General features: G+C 41.1%; 1 protein-coding gene across 1 annotated transcript in view; it reads left to right on the top strand.

Moving 5' to 3' along the window:
* The window catches only part of CTNNA1 (catenin alpha 1), a 120,328-nt gene that overhangs the window by 26,637 nt on the left and 75,651 nt on the right, over window positions 1-18,040 (top strand). The window contains exons 6-7 of the mRNA XM_068417196.1: window positions 1,405-1,671; window positions 4,313-4,516. Of these exons, the coding sequence (XP_068273297.1) occupies window positions 1,405-1,671; window positions 4,313-4,516 (471 nt within the window). The remainder of the gene's footprint in view (window positions 1-1,404; window positions 1,672-4,312; window positions 4,517-18,040) is intronic.

Raw genomic sequence — 18,040 nt, forward strand, 5'->3', positions numbered from 1 at the left:
TCGTTCTTGTGTAGGTGAGTTTTCAAAAGAAAGCAGAGGTGTGGGCAGTCCCATTTATCAGAAATAGCATAATTCTTGTAGAGCATTTTTTGGTTGCTTGTTCTGCTGATAAATACAAACCAAAGCTGCTTATGCACCTCTGATAACTGCTTGTTTTTTTTTTCACAGATTCATCTTTGTAAATAAACTGGGTAGAGTCTAAAGTGGATGGCCAGTTGGTTATGTATCTAAAATCTGATTGCAGTAAATGGGAGTAAGGTTGTGATGGCAGTGCAATAAATGTTCTTAAACTGCTTTGTGATGGATTGTTCCACACTATGGGAAGCGGTTGTACTAAATCTGTAAGCCTGCTTTCAGTGCCCTCCCTGCTTAGTATGTATCTTACAGAGGTCGCATATTACCCATTTGCTTTGAAGAGTCTGTCAGACTTTTTTTTCCCTTTTCTCAGTAAGGCAGTCCTCTTCTTCATTTTCATCACCTCTTTGTTAGATTTAAGAGGTAACTTTAGAATTATGATAGTGCTAATAACTCTGTTCGTTCTTCCTTTTATAAACTTACTGCTCGTGCTGGACTCAGGAGCTTTATCTAATCTTAGTGCTTCTATTCCAAAACAGAGGTGATGGTGCTTTAGAGAGTAGCAGCAGTGAGTGTTTGGGCAAAGATGTGTGGACTTGCTTGCTAATCTTAAATTAGTGGTAATTACAGTCATTGGATTAATTTTGTCTCATTAGAGATGAACAAGAAGTTGAATGAGATGATATACTTGTTCTCCTAAAATTAAGTACCCAAGTCTCTTGAGGAGACATCTTCTAGGTGTGATTAAAGAAAACATTCTGGTTGTGAGTCTTGGAGTTTAAATTAAAGATGATCTTGATTCTTATGTACAAGTGCAAGACAAGATTGCAGGGGAAGCCTCTTGTTCATTTGATAGCTAAAAAATAGCTTGGTTCTTAAGTTATCTAACAATGTAAGGTGTTCTGTTTGGACGACTTAGGTTTCTTTGTGATTTTGTAGATGTAATGCAAACTGGAAGTAGTGGGGGGAAAAATGTGTGCTCGCAACTTCTGCGTCCTTCTGATTTACAGATGTTACCAGCTTTCAAAATGCTGATCCTCTCGTGTGGCGAGGAGCAAACATCCAACCTCAGATTTTGTATTGTGGAGTTGTGAATTGCCCCACAGTACTTCCTTTTTTTTTTGTCTTTATGAAGCTGTTGTGTTTTGAAATGAATTGAGCCCTTAAGAATAGGGATACTCAATCAGAAGATAGATTTGAGCATACCAGGAGAAGAACCTGCCTGTCTTTTGAAGATGCAGGGAGACAGTGTATGGATGTTCAATGTGGGGAATGTTCTCAAATGTTGTTTTGTTTTGGTTTTTTTTTTCCCTTCAATTTTCATAATAGGAGTTGAAAGATGTGGGTCACCGTGATCAAATGGCAGCAGCCAGAGGAATTCTGCAGAAGAACGTTCCCATTCTTTATACGGCGTCCCAGGCCTGTCTGCAGCACCCTGATGTAGCTGCTTACAAAGCTAACAGGGACTTGATCTACAAACAGCTTCAGCAGGCGGTCACGGGCATCTCAAACGCAGCTCAAGCAACAGCATCAGATGATGCTGCCCAGCAGCAGGGTGGAGGTGGAGAGCTGGCTTATGCTCTGAACAACTTTGATGTAAGTTTTGAACCCCTTATGTAAAAAAAGTGGTAACTCCAACTCTTGTGTTTGTTCATCTGATTTACTAACAACAACTTGCTTTTATTTATATTGCTTGAAAGATCATTTTCTACTGAAATACAGCAAGTCCCAGGTGAAGTAGGCTTTTATTTTTTAAAAAGTCTTTTTCCAAACTAGGATTGATGGAATATAGGAAGTTATATATGCAGTTCTTGGTGATTGAAGGCTGTCAAGTTAAACTAGCTCTGAAATAGCAGTTAATCTACTGCTACATTAGATGTAAGCCCTTGGTTTATTTGAAATTGATTATTTCATAATATATTTATGTAATGTGTTCTTGTAGGTGACAGAAATGACTTATTAGAAGTGAATAATGTATTTGGAATTGCCCAAGCTACCTATTGAGATGAATATGAAGTGGGAAGTGTAACATGATCTTTGCTTGGGAATGAAATCGTTTCACACTGATGTCTTGTACTGATCTGTCATGTTCTCTGTCTTGCCTTCAGTAAGTTACTGAGGGTAGCCATGCATTTTTACTGAGAACACTTTCCTTTTGAAGCCAGTATTCTGTGCCTACCACTGATTCAGCCTCTGAATTTTAAACACCTTGGCACTAACTTACCTCTAAAACTTTGTTTAATATTGCAAAGCCATCACTCAAAAGGTATTTAATACTTTTGTTTTTGCCAGATATTGCTCACCTTTTCCTTTTTGTTCTTGCCACTCTTACTTCTCCCCTACGTTACTTTCTCTGCCATGTTTCTTTTACCAGAGTAAAGTACTGTTAGGGTTCTCCTTGTGCCTGGTGTGAAGCCTTTCTATGATGTCATGGTTATCTTGATCTCTGTGACATGATTCCAGTTTTAAGTCTGCTTTTCCTAAATTCCGTCACTTGTATGTTCAACTACCTGAGTCTTAAGCATGTGCCTCAGGTTAGCACCCAAGGGATTGCAGGTTTGAGCGGGTATCTGTGGGAGGGGCAGGCAGGTCCTGTAACAGCCTACAGTGTTAAAGACTAACTTGGGTATGTGGAATTGAAGAGGCAATTCGGTTCAGGTTCATGGATTGGCTAATTTAGCTCAAAGCACTTAATGGGATTTCTGATATATGGCCGTATTTTACTCTATGAACTCTCTAATATATGGCCAGAGACTTTTTTGGAGTGTTGCCGTTCACATGGTGCTTTTGAGCTTTTAGTTCCGCTTTGTGAGGCGCTCTAATAGCAGCAGGGCTTGTTCAGCAGGCCAGCTTCAACACGCGTTGTGTGCGAGAGCTTTGTCGTCTCATTGCTGCCAAAGGAGACTGACAAAACAAATGTGTTCAGGTTCTGGGCAGATGTTATCCCTGCACTTCATTTCCTGCTAACGTTGGAGTATTATTGCGCTCCTGTAATAGAGCCTTTGCGCACACACGCCCCTGAGTACTCCAGTGTTTTACTGTGATGGTAAAATATTAAATGGCTACCAGAAGATAACAAGATAATCATTATCTCTGTTTTTGATGGTGCAGTTCTGGAGCTGTAGCATGCCACCATTGTATTATCTGCACAGCTAAAAGTTTCAGGGAACACGAGGAGCATGTTGGTGAACGTGTGCCACGTTCCAGTCCTGCCGCAAAGGCTGTGCGGTTACTCCGTAGGGAGACAAAATGTGCTGGCTGGCAGGAGAAGTAATGGTTGTGGCATTGCTGTTGAAGTTAGCTGGCATACAAACCGATGGTGAAAACTCCCATCCCAAAAAACTTTGGGGCTTCTTTTATGAAGAGTTAACAACATCCTCCCCTCCTGCCCCCGTAGTGGGAAGAAATCCCACCCAAACCCTAGACAAACCACCAAACCTTGAAATGGCCAAATAATTTTTCCTTAATAAGTTGCAAATCTGTTTAAATAAACCACTTGAAAGTACTCACAAGGTGATAAATACTGCACTGCCTCTTCCTGGGGAACTTCTATGAGTGGTGGTGTTGGCCCCTTGAGAAGCAAACATATCAGTACTGCTGTTTCAGCCTGAAGTCTCTCAGTGTGAGCTGTGCTTACTAATACTCTGTCAAGATCAACCTGTGATTAGTTTTCTGCCATGAACAAATTGATTTCTGTGCTGTTTGAAGCATTTGTGTTGATGTTCCACTTTGAGAATTCTTGAGAATGCTGTTGTATTTACCTGCATAACCGTGAAGAGAAGACAGGATAAACTAGGACAACAGAGCACTATATATAGGGCTAATTTGGGACGTTTGTTTTCCTTGTTTTTGTGTTCGTGATGGGATAATTATATCTGACAAGTTAACTAGTGAAGGCATGTCCGGATTGACATGTAGTTAAGCAGAGTTCTGTACTTTGAACCTTATTTGTGCTGGCACGTTTGATTTTTACCATTCGTGTAACGAGGCTTCCTGTGGCCAAGTTTTGTTTAGCTGTCAAAGCAGCACACGAAATGACTAGCAATGTAATCTGCTGGGGAACCTTTTAGTAATTTTACAAAACTATTCATGAAAACCACCTTTGGTGCCAAAATTGTGTGTTGTTTGCCTTTTATGCCTCATCAGGGGTTTGCTGTAAACGTTGGCTGTCTTGATGACTTAACCGTAACTTACTGCTTCGTTTGATTACTAATTTCTAAAACCTTCATTTTACTAGAAACAAATTATTGTGGATCCATCGACCTTCAGTGAAGAGCGTTTTAGGCCATCCCTGGAAGAGCGCCTGGAGAGCATCATTAGCGGAGCAGCCCTGATGGCTGATTCATCCTGCACACGTGATGACCGACGGGAACGTATAGTTGCCGAGTGTAATGCAGTGCGACAGGCCTTGCAGGATCTGCTTTCAGAATACATGGGGAATGTGAGTATCTTTGTTCTGTTTGTTTAGTTTGTGTCTTTTTTAACTCCATGGGATTATCTTCAAATTTGATCTCTAGTCTTCCAAGCAACTATTATAATCATAAAGTGTTAACCCTTCGGCACTGTTTTTTATTTTATGACTGGTAGTATTGGTTTGTATAGAAATTCAGTAGAATGAGTCTGTTTTTCTGCCTCAGTTTACATAAGGTAACTTGGCTTATGGAAAAAGTAGTACTTCACTTCTGGTGAAGCTTGGAAAGTTTAACTTTCCATCATCCCTTTAGCTAAAGGCATAGATTCCCGGAGTCAAGTTAACTACTGTTGCTACTCACTTCGAGTAGCGGTGATGTACAAAGTTAAATATTTAGTAAGAAATCCTGAGAACAGTTTGGTATAAATGTTGGACTCTGAGCAGTGTTTTTCCAGTGTTTAGGCATTTAATGTGCACACAGTATTTGAAGCCTGAGCATGTTTCTACAGTTGGAGTAAATGTCATGTCATGGGGATGAGCTTCTGCGTTTGAGGGCATCGTGATACAATATTGGACTTCCCTGCCCTCTGTTGCCTCTTCGTTCTTATCCTGGTGGGTTTTAATCTGAATAGATCTTGCTGTATTGAGAAATGAGGTTGGGATGTCATAGGATTTAGACTATGTCTAGCCTTTAAACTTAAATACTGTTAAAGTTGACTTCAGAAATAAGGTTGCAGGAATGGTAACAACTTAAGCAAACTATGTGGCTTGTAGCACTGTGGCAAGTAAAATTGGCTGAAGAAATCTTAATGGGATGAGGTGGGGTCTTATTTATGCTTTTAAGCATGTTTGAGGTGAAGCTTAGTTCAGAGATACCTTTTCTTAAACAGTAGAATTTATTTAGGAACATCATTGTGTTATGTACCTTAACTTCAAATCTTTTGGCAAAAACTACTTTAGCGTAGAGTAAAACCGGTCCATAAGGCTGCCACGCGTGGCTGAGGGTGGTATAATTTGGGGAACAGATGCAGTGTGTGGTAGAGAGAAAGTAACACAAGGGTTTGTTTACCAAAGACAAGGACAAAGTAATTGAACAAAACTGAAAGCCAAGCCTCATACAGCCCGCGGGCTGAGCTAGGTACTTCATGTAGTCTGTCCTAATCGCTTGTGAAAGCAGCTTGTGCTCAGCATTGACATTGCATAGAGCTTCAGACTGCAGCTGGGAAGCCGCTGAGTCGTGCCATCTAAAATTCCTTTCAGAGCAGGATGTTTTATTAGTCTATGATGCATCTGTAATAATCCCTCAAACATATGTGCTGCTGATTGGATGAAGCCCTATTGGCATGATTTGGAATAAAACATCCATCAAATGCTAATTAAAAATATGGAAGGGGTAAATGCTCGGTCTCGCACATAAGCATTGGTGGCATTTCTGTCACTGAAGGTTGGTCAGTACCTGTGTAAGATTGCAGAGCTTTGACTTCCTTTGGCAGAAATGCCTGTCGTCCTCCTCGGCTGCGTCCTGTTGTCTCCGATATGCAAGTTAAAGTAATCACGTGGAGATGGAAAGAATGTGTTCTCTCTGTTATCTCTTTTAACACATTGTGAAATTAGTGGAGCGTACTGAATTTTTTAAAGTCACTGCTAGGTTATGATTGTAGACAGTGTAGTTGGGGAAAAGAGATTAGAAATTCAGTGAAATGGAGTGGAAAAAGCAATTGATAAATTGTGGTGAAAATGTGGGATGGTGTGTAAAAATCTATACTGAGGGTAGGAAAAAAACCTCTCAAAGATTAAGCTGAAGAGTGAATGGTAGTTGGGAATCTAAACAGTGAAAAAGGGTTGATACATCTACAGGAAGAGTAGGGTTGTGCTGACCTGCAGTAGAGGTAGAGGAAATGTCATATCATGTATATGTGTGATGTACCTACAGCTACGTACCCATCTCCTGGTGCGCTTTGCTTCAGTCTCCCTTTGGAGAAGGAAATGAATTGGGCATTAAATATGTTAATTGCAGAGCACTTGCAGCGCATCATAAACCCTATCTGAGTGCTAGAATAAGAGGTATTTATTGGCCAAGTCTAAAAATTCAGAGAGAAGCTATTGGATGAGGAATACACCGGAAAGGTTGAAGCACAGGAATGTCTTGAGGCAGATTCCCTGTTCGTTTTAAATGCCTTCTGTGTTAGTGACTTCCTTTAGCTTTTGGCTTTTCTTTCAGATCTCTGGCAATAAAAAGGCTGTTTCCTGGATAGTTTATAACTCAAAGTTTAATGTTTTGGACCAATAGTTTAACTGTATCTCTGGGCCTGTCCCCAAGGGTCTGTAAGTCTGCGGGCGTTGCAGGCTGTGTTACGATGTGTAGCAGAAGTTTCTATCTGAATAACAGTTTTCAGTAATAAACTGGACTGTAGGATTTCTTGACCCCTGTTGCATCTGTTGGCATGGTGATGAAGCCTGTGATTATGCCCCTAAAAGAAGGGCAAGACTTGTTTGTTCAGTAGTTTGTTACAGAAGTTAGTATCCCTTTTTCTAGATTAGTGTGCATTTTATTTCCTTTTCCATCTAGCTCACCTGTCTTCCCATTTTCAAGAGCAGTCCAACTTGGTCGTACTAAATTTTGTCCATCAAGGCCAGTATCCTGTCTTGACAGTGGTCAGTAGTGGATCCTACAAGAAAAAGGACGGTAACAAGGGAGGTGTGTAGTTGTACTTACCCAAAGCATCCCCCAAGTGCTAGCAGCTGCAGCTCGGATAACTCCAGAACTAGCATTGCTGGCTGTGGTTAATGGCTCTTGATGGACTTTTCCCCAATGAATCTGTATAGTTTCTTTCTGAAGAAATTTAGACCATCTGTAATCTTTGTTACCAAGGAGTTCTGCTTAAATAGGTGCTCTGTGAAGAAACCTCTCCTTTTGTTTTGAAGCAGACCGACCTTCTGCCTGTTCTGTTGGATATTTGCTCCATCTCATTTAGGAAAAGACCCTGAGCAGTTACTCTTTGCTTGTCCTTTTCTATGCCACTTATGTTGTTTCGGAGCCATATCACGTAGGAGACTTCAGTCTTATCTTCCCCAGAATGAAGTGTCCTAGTTTTATTAGGTGCTTGCCATAAAGATATTCAACACCTCCTCTCAGCTTTGGCTGTGCCCTCATTATCTAACAGCATGGTGGATTAGGATGGGGTTTGTGGGGTGAATTAGGACTCGATGCCTGGGCTTATCTGCATTTCACAGAAGTTTTCATCAGCTGATTTTAGCCTAGTCCTGTGGACTTCGGTGCTAGTCAGTGTTTGGTGTGGTAGTGGCTGTGTCCTTGTTTAGATTCACTCAGAGAATCCAGCTGCCGTGGCCCAAGAAGGCTCTGAGATGAGAATCACAGTGTGCGACACAGCAGTGATGGGGAGATGAGTTTCAAAAGTGTGCTCTGACCTGAGCCAAAATGCTGGTGTAGACATCTCCTCCTGCGTCTTGTCTGGATCTTCAGATTCCCTTTGAGATTTGGGGACCAGAACTGCATCTGCTGTTGAGGATTCAGGCAGTGTCATGGTATCTTCTGGTTCTGTTCTTTAGTCCTGTACTAACGTGCCTAACACTTGATTTGCTTTCTGATAGCTGCTGAGCACTGAGATGGTATCTCGATGTAACAGCTGCCATCAAGATTTAGTTTCTGAGTCATAGTGGTAAGAGTCTGTTTCTGTAAATGTTAAGTTCGATGGCCTTTCCCTTGTGCATCACTTATTACCTGTGTCCACTGAACTGCCATTTTATTACCCAGCCTCATGTTTTATAAGATGCATTCCTTAAAATGCCAGCTGTTCATCCCTTAATTGTAGCATCTGTTTCTTTAGCTTTCCCCCCTCATCTTCCACTTAGCCTAGGGAGACCTGGTTTCCATTATGGCTTTTGCTCACTTCTCACCATTCCAACAGAAAATAGTTTTCCTTTTTAAACTTGCATTGTAGATCCCTCGTGGATTGAAATAGCAAACACACACGTCTATATGTGTTTGATTTTTATTAGTGGGAGTAAGCTTGATTCTTACTGCTAGTGCTGAGTGGCAGAGCAAGAATGGGAAGGCCTAAAAAAATTCATTATTGATTCTGACTTGTGTTGTAAAAGCAGAGTAGTCCAGGGTCTTGCATTTGGGATCATCTGCCTGGAATGCAATAAATTGACCACATCAGTTGTAGCTAAGTTTGTAACATAACTAATTGATGGCAAGATCCAGATCTTTGTGTGCTCTGTTGCAGTCAGGCATTCTTGGTGCATATTTTATTAATTAAACAAAAAAATTTCAAAGCATATTGGAGTTTAGTTGGACATCGATACCGGACTTAGGCAGGGGAAGAGGATAGAACAAAGCATGTACTTGAATGATGTTCAAGATTAATAGTACACGGACAAAGTTAGTAAGAAAGCTGGGATCCTGAGTACAGCAGCATAACAAAATACAACAGAACAGTCCTTTGTGTCTAACTCCATAATCTTCTGTGGGTAGACATTGACCGGTTACAGTTTGCTCCAAATAAAAAGTGTGAAGCAGAATATTTTTTTGACACTACTACCAGTTTATCCCAGTGTTGCCTTTGCACTAGCAGCTGGTGTGATACCTCTCCTAGTGTAGAGGGCAGGTACCAGTCTTGTCAACATCTCTGCTTTTCTGTACTGTACTAGTCAGCTCTGCTTCAAATTTATACCTGTAGTTTTCAGTGCAGTTACATTATCTAAACTATTCAAAGTGAATGCATAAGAAAAGAACAGTGGGCTGACAAAGCTGAAATATTTCTGCATTTCTGAGAAGCTGGTGTGTACAATGGAGAGGTAAGAAAATGTGTCTACAGATACAACAATCCAGAAACTTTAAGTCGTGACAGGGTATGTGCTCTGTGCTGTAACTCTCCGTGGGTGTTATTAGTGCAGAACTTGGGCAGCTTGCCTTCGTTTTAGCTGCTGTGTTAAATATAGTTAACACAGGAGACTGTGGACTTTGAGGTTGGGGTTTTGAGGTTGGGGTTTCGCAGGTTAGAAAGTGCAGGCCATCTGCTGGAAACTTAACCAGAAGTTTCCAGCCTGCTCTCAGTTTGACTACGTTGAACTTGCAGAAGACATCAGTTATCCGACTGACATGTAAGACAGGAAATAAAAACTTCCTTAAGCTTTTGACAGTCCATTTTTATGGCTTGATGCAAGTGCCCTGAGGCAGGGGGACAGTTTGGCTTCTTGCCATGAGCGCTGTTTGAGAGCCGTTCAGCAGCAGTGATCAGTGGTGTCCAGTTCTATTTAGTATACACAGAGACGTGCAGAGCGCTCTCATTTTAAGTCTATTCTGTACCCCATCAATTTCCAATGCATATAGCTACCCTTTCATACACACACCAGTACCTCGGACGTGTACTAGCATAAGCTTTGTCAGAAATTCTAGTTTGGCTAGTGTGGAATATGAACCCAGAGCCCCATTGTGTACCACATGCTCTTGTACAATAAAATCCCTTGTTACTACGTTTGGAAACGATAAATCATGTTACATAAAGTAGCTTGACAGGTCCTATTTCAATGGGAATTTTAATGTTTTCATGTTAACATTCTGACTGTGTCCTTGACTGTCTGGATTGCATTAGAGGTGCTTGGCAGCAAATGGAGAAAAACCATTGGGGGCTGGCTTCAGAGCAAGCATTCCAGGCACAGATTATTTCAGCTGATTTTTTTTTTTTTCCAGTTTCCATCTTTTGTTTGGCCTCAAGTGGTTGGGTACCATAGCTAGGTGCATCTGGGGCTGGGGCTTGTGTTTCTTTTAATGTTAGATCTTAATCTCATTTACAGTTGTAGGGCACAACCTGAAGGTAAGTGAGGTGGTTGAACCCCAGGTTGCTGCACTGTACTGCCCAGTAGGAACTCTTGCATGCTGGCCGGTGTGGCTTGGCTCTCAGGAGGGTCTCAACACTTCTGGGTTTAGACTTGGTGGTCTCATAACTTGCTAAATGCTTGTTTCGCGCCCTGTTTCTGTTCAGTGTACTTATGGAAATGTGCTGCTCCAAACAAGTACTATTTTCTCAATCTTAATTGCACTGTTTTCCTTTTCTTTCCTAAGCTTCCTTGAGCATCTCTGATGCTTGAAAATGAATGGGCAAGAAAGCGTGTAGCTTTCTATTCAATATCTTTTCAATTATCTATTGATTATCTATTCAATATCTTTTGGGAGAAATAATTTTGTCTTCAGAACTACCAGTGAAGGGTATTTCTACTGACACGCTTGTGATTTACGGAATGGAGATGAGTTTTCATTATGAATTTGCCTATTAATAATGTTGTTACACAGCTTTGTATTCCCATCAAGGATCCAAGCTCGGAAAGGAACGCGTGTGAATTTTCACATGACTCTAAAACTTACAGCAAGTTTGAAAGGGCTCTTGCATAGCCATTTTAATGAAAACAACTCTTTCTGTGGAAAGAGATGTGAATTAAAATGGCAGACTGATCCATATTTATGATAAAGATGCTGATAAAAATTCTGCCTTGAGATAATCTCCACTTTCTTTTTTAATATTGTTTCTGTCAGTTTAAGGTGCTTGAACGCTGACGTGATGGACGTGGTCTGAAAGCCTGGGTGGGTTTTCCTGTCACGGACATTGCTGTTCGGTAAAGAGAGCTGTGCTGTTATGCTGGGCACTAATTTCCATAGACATTATCAGTTTGACAAAGATGCTGCTTTTAAAAACAAAACGTTTCTGAAGTGATACAGTTTGTAAGTTTAATGCTTACAGGCTGACATAGAGTAAATAATTCAGCACACTTGGAGTGAAGCCTGATGAAGATGATGAGAATTTCACACTGCATCAGTTGGATGTTTTGGCACAGAAATGAGCTTCCAGGTTGCTTACCCAACATCATCCGTGCCTGGGATGTAGCACAGGGTATGTTTTCAGAGACATTCTGGGAACTTTTATTTCTTAGGTAATAACACGAGGGCCTATGGAAATGTGTGGAAGCCAGCTCATGCAAAGCTTTGTCAGCCTTGTGAGCTTTGGGTTTTAAAGCTCTTCAGAGCTCCCTGTCTTCCCAGCGGTTACTCTGAGCTTGTCCAGACACGTGTGTGGAATTGCTGGTTTAGAGATCCCAAACAACTGCTGTGATGAGGGTGCTCAGCCTCGGAGGGGAGGGAGGGCAGCACGTCATGGCTGATGGTAAACATCAGTGCAGCCAGCCTCTGCTCAGGCTACCAGTTCACGTAAGCAAGTGGCACAATTTGAGAGTCCTGGATACGTTTTCAGGCCTAGGGCAGCCTTTGTGCTATGCAGTGAGAATGCATTTCTTAAAGAAACATATGGCTGGCTTAGTGCCCTCTTAGAGAAACCCAGCAAGGCCCAGCTCACACCTGAAGTCTTGTTCCAGTATGGGCTTACCAGTCTATTGAAATCTTAGATCATTGCTCTTCTCCATCCATTACCTTGCTTGTTTGGTGCAAAATTGCTAGTAATAACTCTTAAATTGAATAATTTGACAGTAGCTGGGACTCGGTGTAAACTTTCTTGTACAGCAGTACTCAACCTTCCAGTCTTTCCACGCTTTTCAGTATTTTTGTTGTAGAATCTTAATATATGTAAAAGAAGGAAGGTTGCTGCCCTCACTTACGATGCTTATTCCATGTGTGTGTGCAGCAGAATTGAAGTCTAATGTTATCACTAAACTTGAGAACTGAGTCCTGTAGATACCTTGTGTGGCAATGAAGGCTTCCATCCTACCTGATCCCTCCTTTCTTCCCCCATTCCTTCAGGTTGTATTGATCAAACATCCATTTTTCCTTTCTTGTTAGACATATGCTATCTCCAATGTTAACACATATCTAATATCTTCTAATATTACGTTATAAATCCAGACCTTTCTTAATCTAACGTTGTTCAAGTAACATTTAAGATTGGTGGAAGGAAGACTTGAAATAATAAGCTGTGCACACTTGTGATACGGTGGTTCATTTAGAAACACATTTAGAAGAATTTTACTTTTGTTGAGCTCTAAAACCAGTTTATATAAAACCACTAGAATGCTATGCATGGATTTTGCTTTAAAATTCTGTGGGTTGTGACTTAATTTGAATCCTACAGTTTTGTAGGGAAATACTTGAACTGTGCGTAAGATTATGTATTTAGTCACCCCTAATGAAGCTCCATTTGATGATACTTGAGTACTCTCTCAAAGCCAAAATTGAGGAGTATAGATGGAATGGAGCATGTAAGTTTGCACAGTGACTGCTGATCTGTGGATAAACAGTCTTATAGCCTCCAGCAGGATCACGCTTTCAGTGTGCAGAAGTATTACACACACAACTGGGCTTTTCAATGTCTCTTGTTGGAGGAAAGGGATGATGGAATTGTTACAAAGTTGGAATGTTACGGTTTTTACATTATAGCAAAATACTTGCATCTCAGCTCCTGGGCTTCCCCTTTTTTCTTTACCCTTGACCTAAAACAAACTTTGGATTAAGTTCCTATCTTTCTACAAGACAAAATTCAGAAGATAATGAAGTGAGAGAACGAGAAGAGTCACTGTCTGTGCACACATGGCTCTCTGTTATTGTCTGGTACCACTAATATCCTCTCCAGTTCTCTGGTGATATGCGAAACCTGTTATGCTCTATTATTTTTTTTCTTTCTAGTATCTCTTTACTGTTTTTACAGATCCCAATGCAAGCAATAGAAGTCTTTCTTGACAGGAACCCACAGTTTCAGTTCTAGATGTGGTGTTTAACATCTGGACCGTGCTCTTTGCTTAACCTGTTTTATCCTATGTAAAAAGGTGATGTTCTGTAATGCTCATAATGTGTCCTGGAGCTTTAGACCTCCTTTGTCCCAGAAAGTCAACTGAATCAATACAGAATAATTAGCATTTGTGGCTTATCCAAGTAGTGGCAGTCCTCTGGAATGTAAATAGAGGCGCAGAGGAGTGACTTAGTCCTTCTCATGTCTGAGGAAAGGATGAGGGTTAAGCTGTATCTTGGAAAGCTGTTGAAATAGAGGAGAAAATTTTGGCTTCCTTCTGGTCTGCATGGATACGTATTTCTTAGGCAAGAGTGATGGGAGTTAGAGGCAAATGTGTAGAGAACCAGAACAGACAACTTGTATATGCCAGGGTTAAGAGTCTTCTGCTCAAAGCTATTTGAAAAGACTTCATGACTTTGGAGACTGCATACGCAAAAATTATTCTTGCTGAATTGGCACTCTGAAAGAGTCGTTTCTTTACAATAACAGCAACAAAGTACAGGCTCTCAGGCCAAGAACTTCCTCGCAAAGGTGTGCTAAAAGATGCATTTTCCTCAGCACCAATTAGAAAAGAGTTTTCCTTGGGCATCAGGCCATAAGGAGAAAACCAGAGCACTGGCAAAACTAGCACTAGTCAGTGAAAAGGCCGTGTCACATCTTTCTGAGCTTGCTTTCACGAATAACTGCGCCTTTCATAAACTGAGTGTGTTTTTTCTTTAATGTCTGTGTGTTTCGGATTGAATGCAAATGGTGTGCGATGTGCAGCCGTTCGTGGATTATTGACTCGTACTGCATACATGTTAACCTCCAACTGTCAAGAAAAAAGGGGTTTGCCAGTCATTGGATGCTCTCCTGCTGCCATATGTGGCCAGGAACAAAAATTGCTTCTCGGCTCTGAATCTATTCTCTGTGCCTGAGGTGTTGTCATCTGGGGTTTACTGAATAGGATAACTTGAACTGACATTATCAGTTACTTTATAAAACCTGTGGAAAGAATTTGGAGAATGAAGCCTGGTAGCTCTTTGGAAAAAAATAAAGGCTTTGAAAACAAAAGGTTCTTGGTTTAGAAACTGTTTAACTCTGTAGGTGTGGTATCTTGAGAGCTAAGTATCTCTGTGGAGCAAAGGAAGCGCGGGTGATGTGGGAGTGTGCAGGGGAGTAACTGGGGAGAGGTGAGGTACGGTTCTTGTGGGTGCAAACAAGTTAGTCCTGGTGGTTGCAGGCTGAGTTAGTGCCAGGCTCAGGTGTTCAGGCAGCAGGCGGGGGCCCTTGGTGGGGAGTTCTCAGGCTGCCAGGCCCTTTCTGCTTCTTGCCTGCTCCACATTATCCTTCTAGCTTGCCTGTCATCTGCTGCATTTTGGGGAATACATTTTGGTTTTGTATTTAAAAGATGGACTTAAAAAAAAAAAAGAACTTTTAATTCCCTTTGCATTGATTGAATTTTGGACTAAGGCTCCCACCTACAAGCGAGGCAGGCACCTTTTTGTTTTTCATAAAGACAGATTTAAGATTTGTCTCTGCAGTGTGAGGCTGCACATAGGGGCAGTTTGAGGGAGTCAGGGCACTTACTATCTTAATCTATTCAAGACTTCAAATAATTCTGGTAGTGTTAAATTTTTTTGTTTTCTTGATGTATGACTGTAGTTGCATCATTTTTCTCAAAAGTAAAACAAATGCACACACATATTAAGGAGTGCTGGAGATGCTGAAGTATCTTTCTGCAGCTTTTTTGAGACACCCCTCATTATGTGCTTGAGACTTACCTATATTTTGAAGTTTCTTTTTTTCCTGATATTAACTCATGACCATTTGAACCTGAAACCTGTCAATACGTTACAGATGTTAATTAGCAACATTGGTATATGATGCTTTTAAAAATATCTTGTTTCCTGAGTAGGAAGATAACCCTGGTTGTAGCACACATAGTCTTTCTTTTATATAGTGTTGGAAGGTCTTGGTGGATGTTTCTCCTTTTCAGGCTTCCCAGCAGTTGAATTACAGCCATGAGTGTCAGTGGTAGCCCAAGTCATATACCTCCATTTATGTGCCAGCCTGATGTTTTTTAACCTAATACTGTGCATTGCTTTTAAGTTTGAATTAATTTTATTGGGAACATGTTCAACATCTTCACTAAACCCCAGCGATTAATTCTGCTCGTGTAGAGGTTGAGCAACTGGCTATGTTATATTGCCCAGGTGGCTTCTGTGTCTCTGGTTTCAATTTCCTGTCCCTTTTTTCAAGGGGTTCACGTGTGTATCTTCCCCACCTCACCAGTCAGCTTCTTGGACTGAGTAGGGAAAAATTTGTAACGAGGAGCTTGCTTGGTCTTCCCCGCTATGCCTTTGAACCTCTCCTCTGAGGACTGTCTTTATTGAGTCATTTTGGGGGAAGAAGGTGACAGGAGAGCTCTGATGTCAAGTAGAAGTAAGACTGTAGCTATAGCATTTGATACTGTTCCCCTTATATGCCAAATGGTGAATTTCCTTAGAGGCAGAATGAGTTTTTGGGCACCTCTCCAGAAGTCAAAAGAATCCCAATTCTAGAGGTCACTGGACTGAAAAAAGCCAAGAAAATGAGAAGTTAATGCAGTAATAACTGAAATGTTTAAAAAAGAAAAAAGTTGAAAGCCCTTTGGGCTTGCACCTGAGCAGTTGACCCCTTTGGAGTTAACGGCCTGCAGGATGGTTGCGTTTCTTCCTGTGGGATCTTTTGAATGAGGAAGGCAGGGTCTTCACAAACCTAAAAGTTTATGTTCTGGTGTTGCGAGAGCTGGTTTGAAGCAGGCTTGGCTCTCCTGTAGCTGCTGGTAAGACTGCTGCCCAGCCTTGCCCGGGTACGGGGGTCTCCTGCTCATCTCCCACTTCTGTTGTCACGTGCATCTTTTCTCACCCTGAAAGGCTGCTCCTGGATATGCAGGTGCTGTGGGACCCTACTAGGGGAACGGCGACTAAAATGAATGAGGAGATCCTCCGAGGAATAGGTGTGTAGAGAAAAAGGTAGTAATTAAGCAGCAAATCTTCATGTCCTGGTATGCTCCCATGTACTATCATGGAGACTTATTCAGGGAGAATGTAACACTGGCTTTTTAGTGACAGGTGCTGAAATCTCCAAACTTCCTCTAAATTTGTATCCTCAATCAGTTTTGTAGTGCTGGGGAAACACCTTCCCCTGTGTGCTGTGCCCCCCAAAAAATCATGGGTACTCTCAGCTGGAGTTCAGGAAATGTTTTTGGGGGAGCAGGACTGTATCAAGCACACAGGGACCTCGTATCCCCTGAGACTATTCCTGGTGTCATTTCCAGTAGATGGATTAATTTGTGTTATGCATTTTGTGAACTTGCTCTGTGACTTTGGTTCTATTACTCACTCCTGGAGCAGTGCCTATGTAAAGGGAAGAGTGCTTTGAGTACTAGACTGCGGTGAAGTGTGTGTTCAGTTAAAGCTTACTACTGGTGTAAAACTGATTTTAATCAGTTGGGTTTTTCAGATCACTCAGCTTAAATACATGCAATTTCCCTGTTGTTCTGTGCCAGATTGTACAGTTCTGTACATTAATAGTTTGTTTTGAATAGCTGCTGCTTTATCATCTATCTAATGCTAATTTAAGTCATCTATCTAATAATTTCTTTACAAGTAGAGGCTGATAAAATAAAAATGCTAAATCCCTCTGCGTCCCATAGCTTTGCTTTGCTTCCTTTTTCTGAACACTTACCGTAGGTGATGCCACCTTCCCACTCCACCTCGGGTGTGCTGACTGCTCCTAAATGGTTTATTTCCTTTGACATTAGTTTTCTTTTGAAGAAGGGCAGCCACTTTTTATGTGTCAGGCTTGTGCTGGAGTTTTAAATACTTTAATGCATTCTCATTATCTGCAAGGGTGGCTGGCTAATTAGTTAGCTTAGTAAATAATGGCTTGATAGTGTCTCTGGAAAGGATGATGTTATGCATGCCATGTTTTTAGTGCCTTTTTAATCCTGCACAGTTCCTCGGTGTGAGTCACTTGCTTTAGGTAAATGGAGGTGATGGGAATAAGGTTGCTGGCTTTTCTTTACCTGCAACTGGTGGTGTCAACCTGGCGGTCAGCAAGGGCAGTCTTGTTTCAAGCAATTTTCTCTTCTGTGAAGGGCAAGTGAAGTTACCGAGATGCACATGTAGGAAGGAGAGGAGATAGATACTTCTGCTTTTTGGTGCTGGTAAGGCTAGAGGTGTGTGGTAGCTCGTCCCTCGACAGTTACTCAGCTTTCGATGCTATTTCCAGATTTTAATGCTTTTTGCTTCCTGTCAAAGGCAACTTCACATCTAGATTTTGTTGCTATATTGCAGGTTAAGGCTGCTGAATCCCTTCCTACAGGAAACACTTAAAAAACTGTCACAAACTAAAGCTATTTATATTGCTAATAATGAATAAAGGATACATTAATTCTAGCTTTGAATGTCTTATGGCTGTATTTGTAGGATTGTTTTATTATCTGTTTCTCTGAGCTGCCTTGCCAGGAGTTAGGTGGCTTTATTCCCAGATTTATAATGCATTCTCTTCCTCTTGGAAAGGGCATATGCTGTCTTGGCTCACTCTTTTTGATTTGAGTTTTGCAGGAGTCTTGTGTTGTTCCAATTTTAGTTCTATTTCTAAAGCCTTTCACAATCATGTAAAATATGATAAAAACTAAAATATTTCAAGGCTCTTAGACTTACTGCGGGTGTAAACTTCAGCCTGCTTTTCATATTTCTGGATGTATCTATTAGTTCATGTAATTTGCGAAGGAAAAACTTGAGATATTCTTTAGATAAGGTTACTAATTAAC

The sequence above is a fragment of the Nyctibius grandis genome, chromosome 22, assembly GCF_013368605.1.
Source record: "Nyctibius grandis isolate bNycGra1 chromosome 22, bNycGra1.pri, whole genome shotgun sequence".
Lineage (NCBI taxonomy): Eukaryota > Metazoa > Chordata > Aves > Nyctibiiformes > Nyctibiidae > Nyctibius > Nyctibius grandis.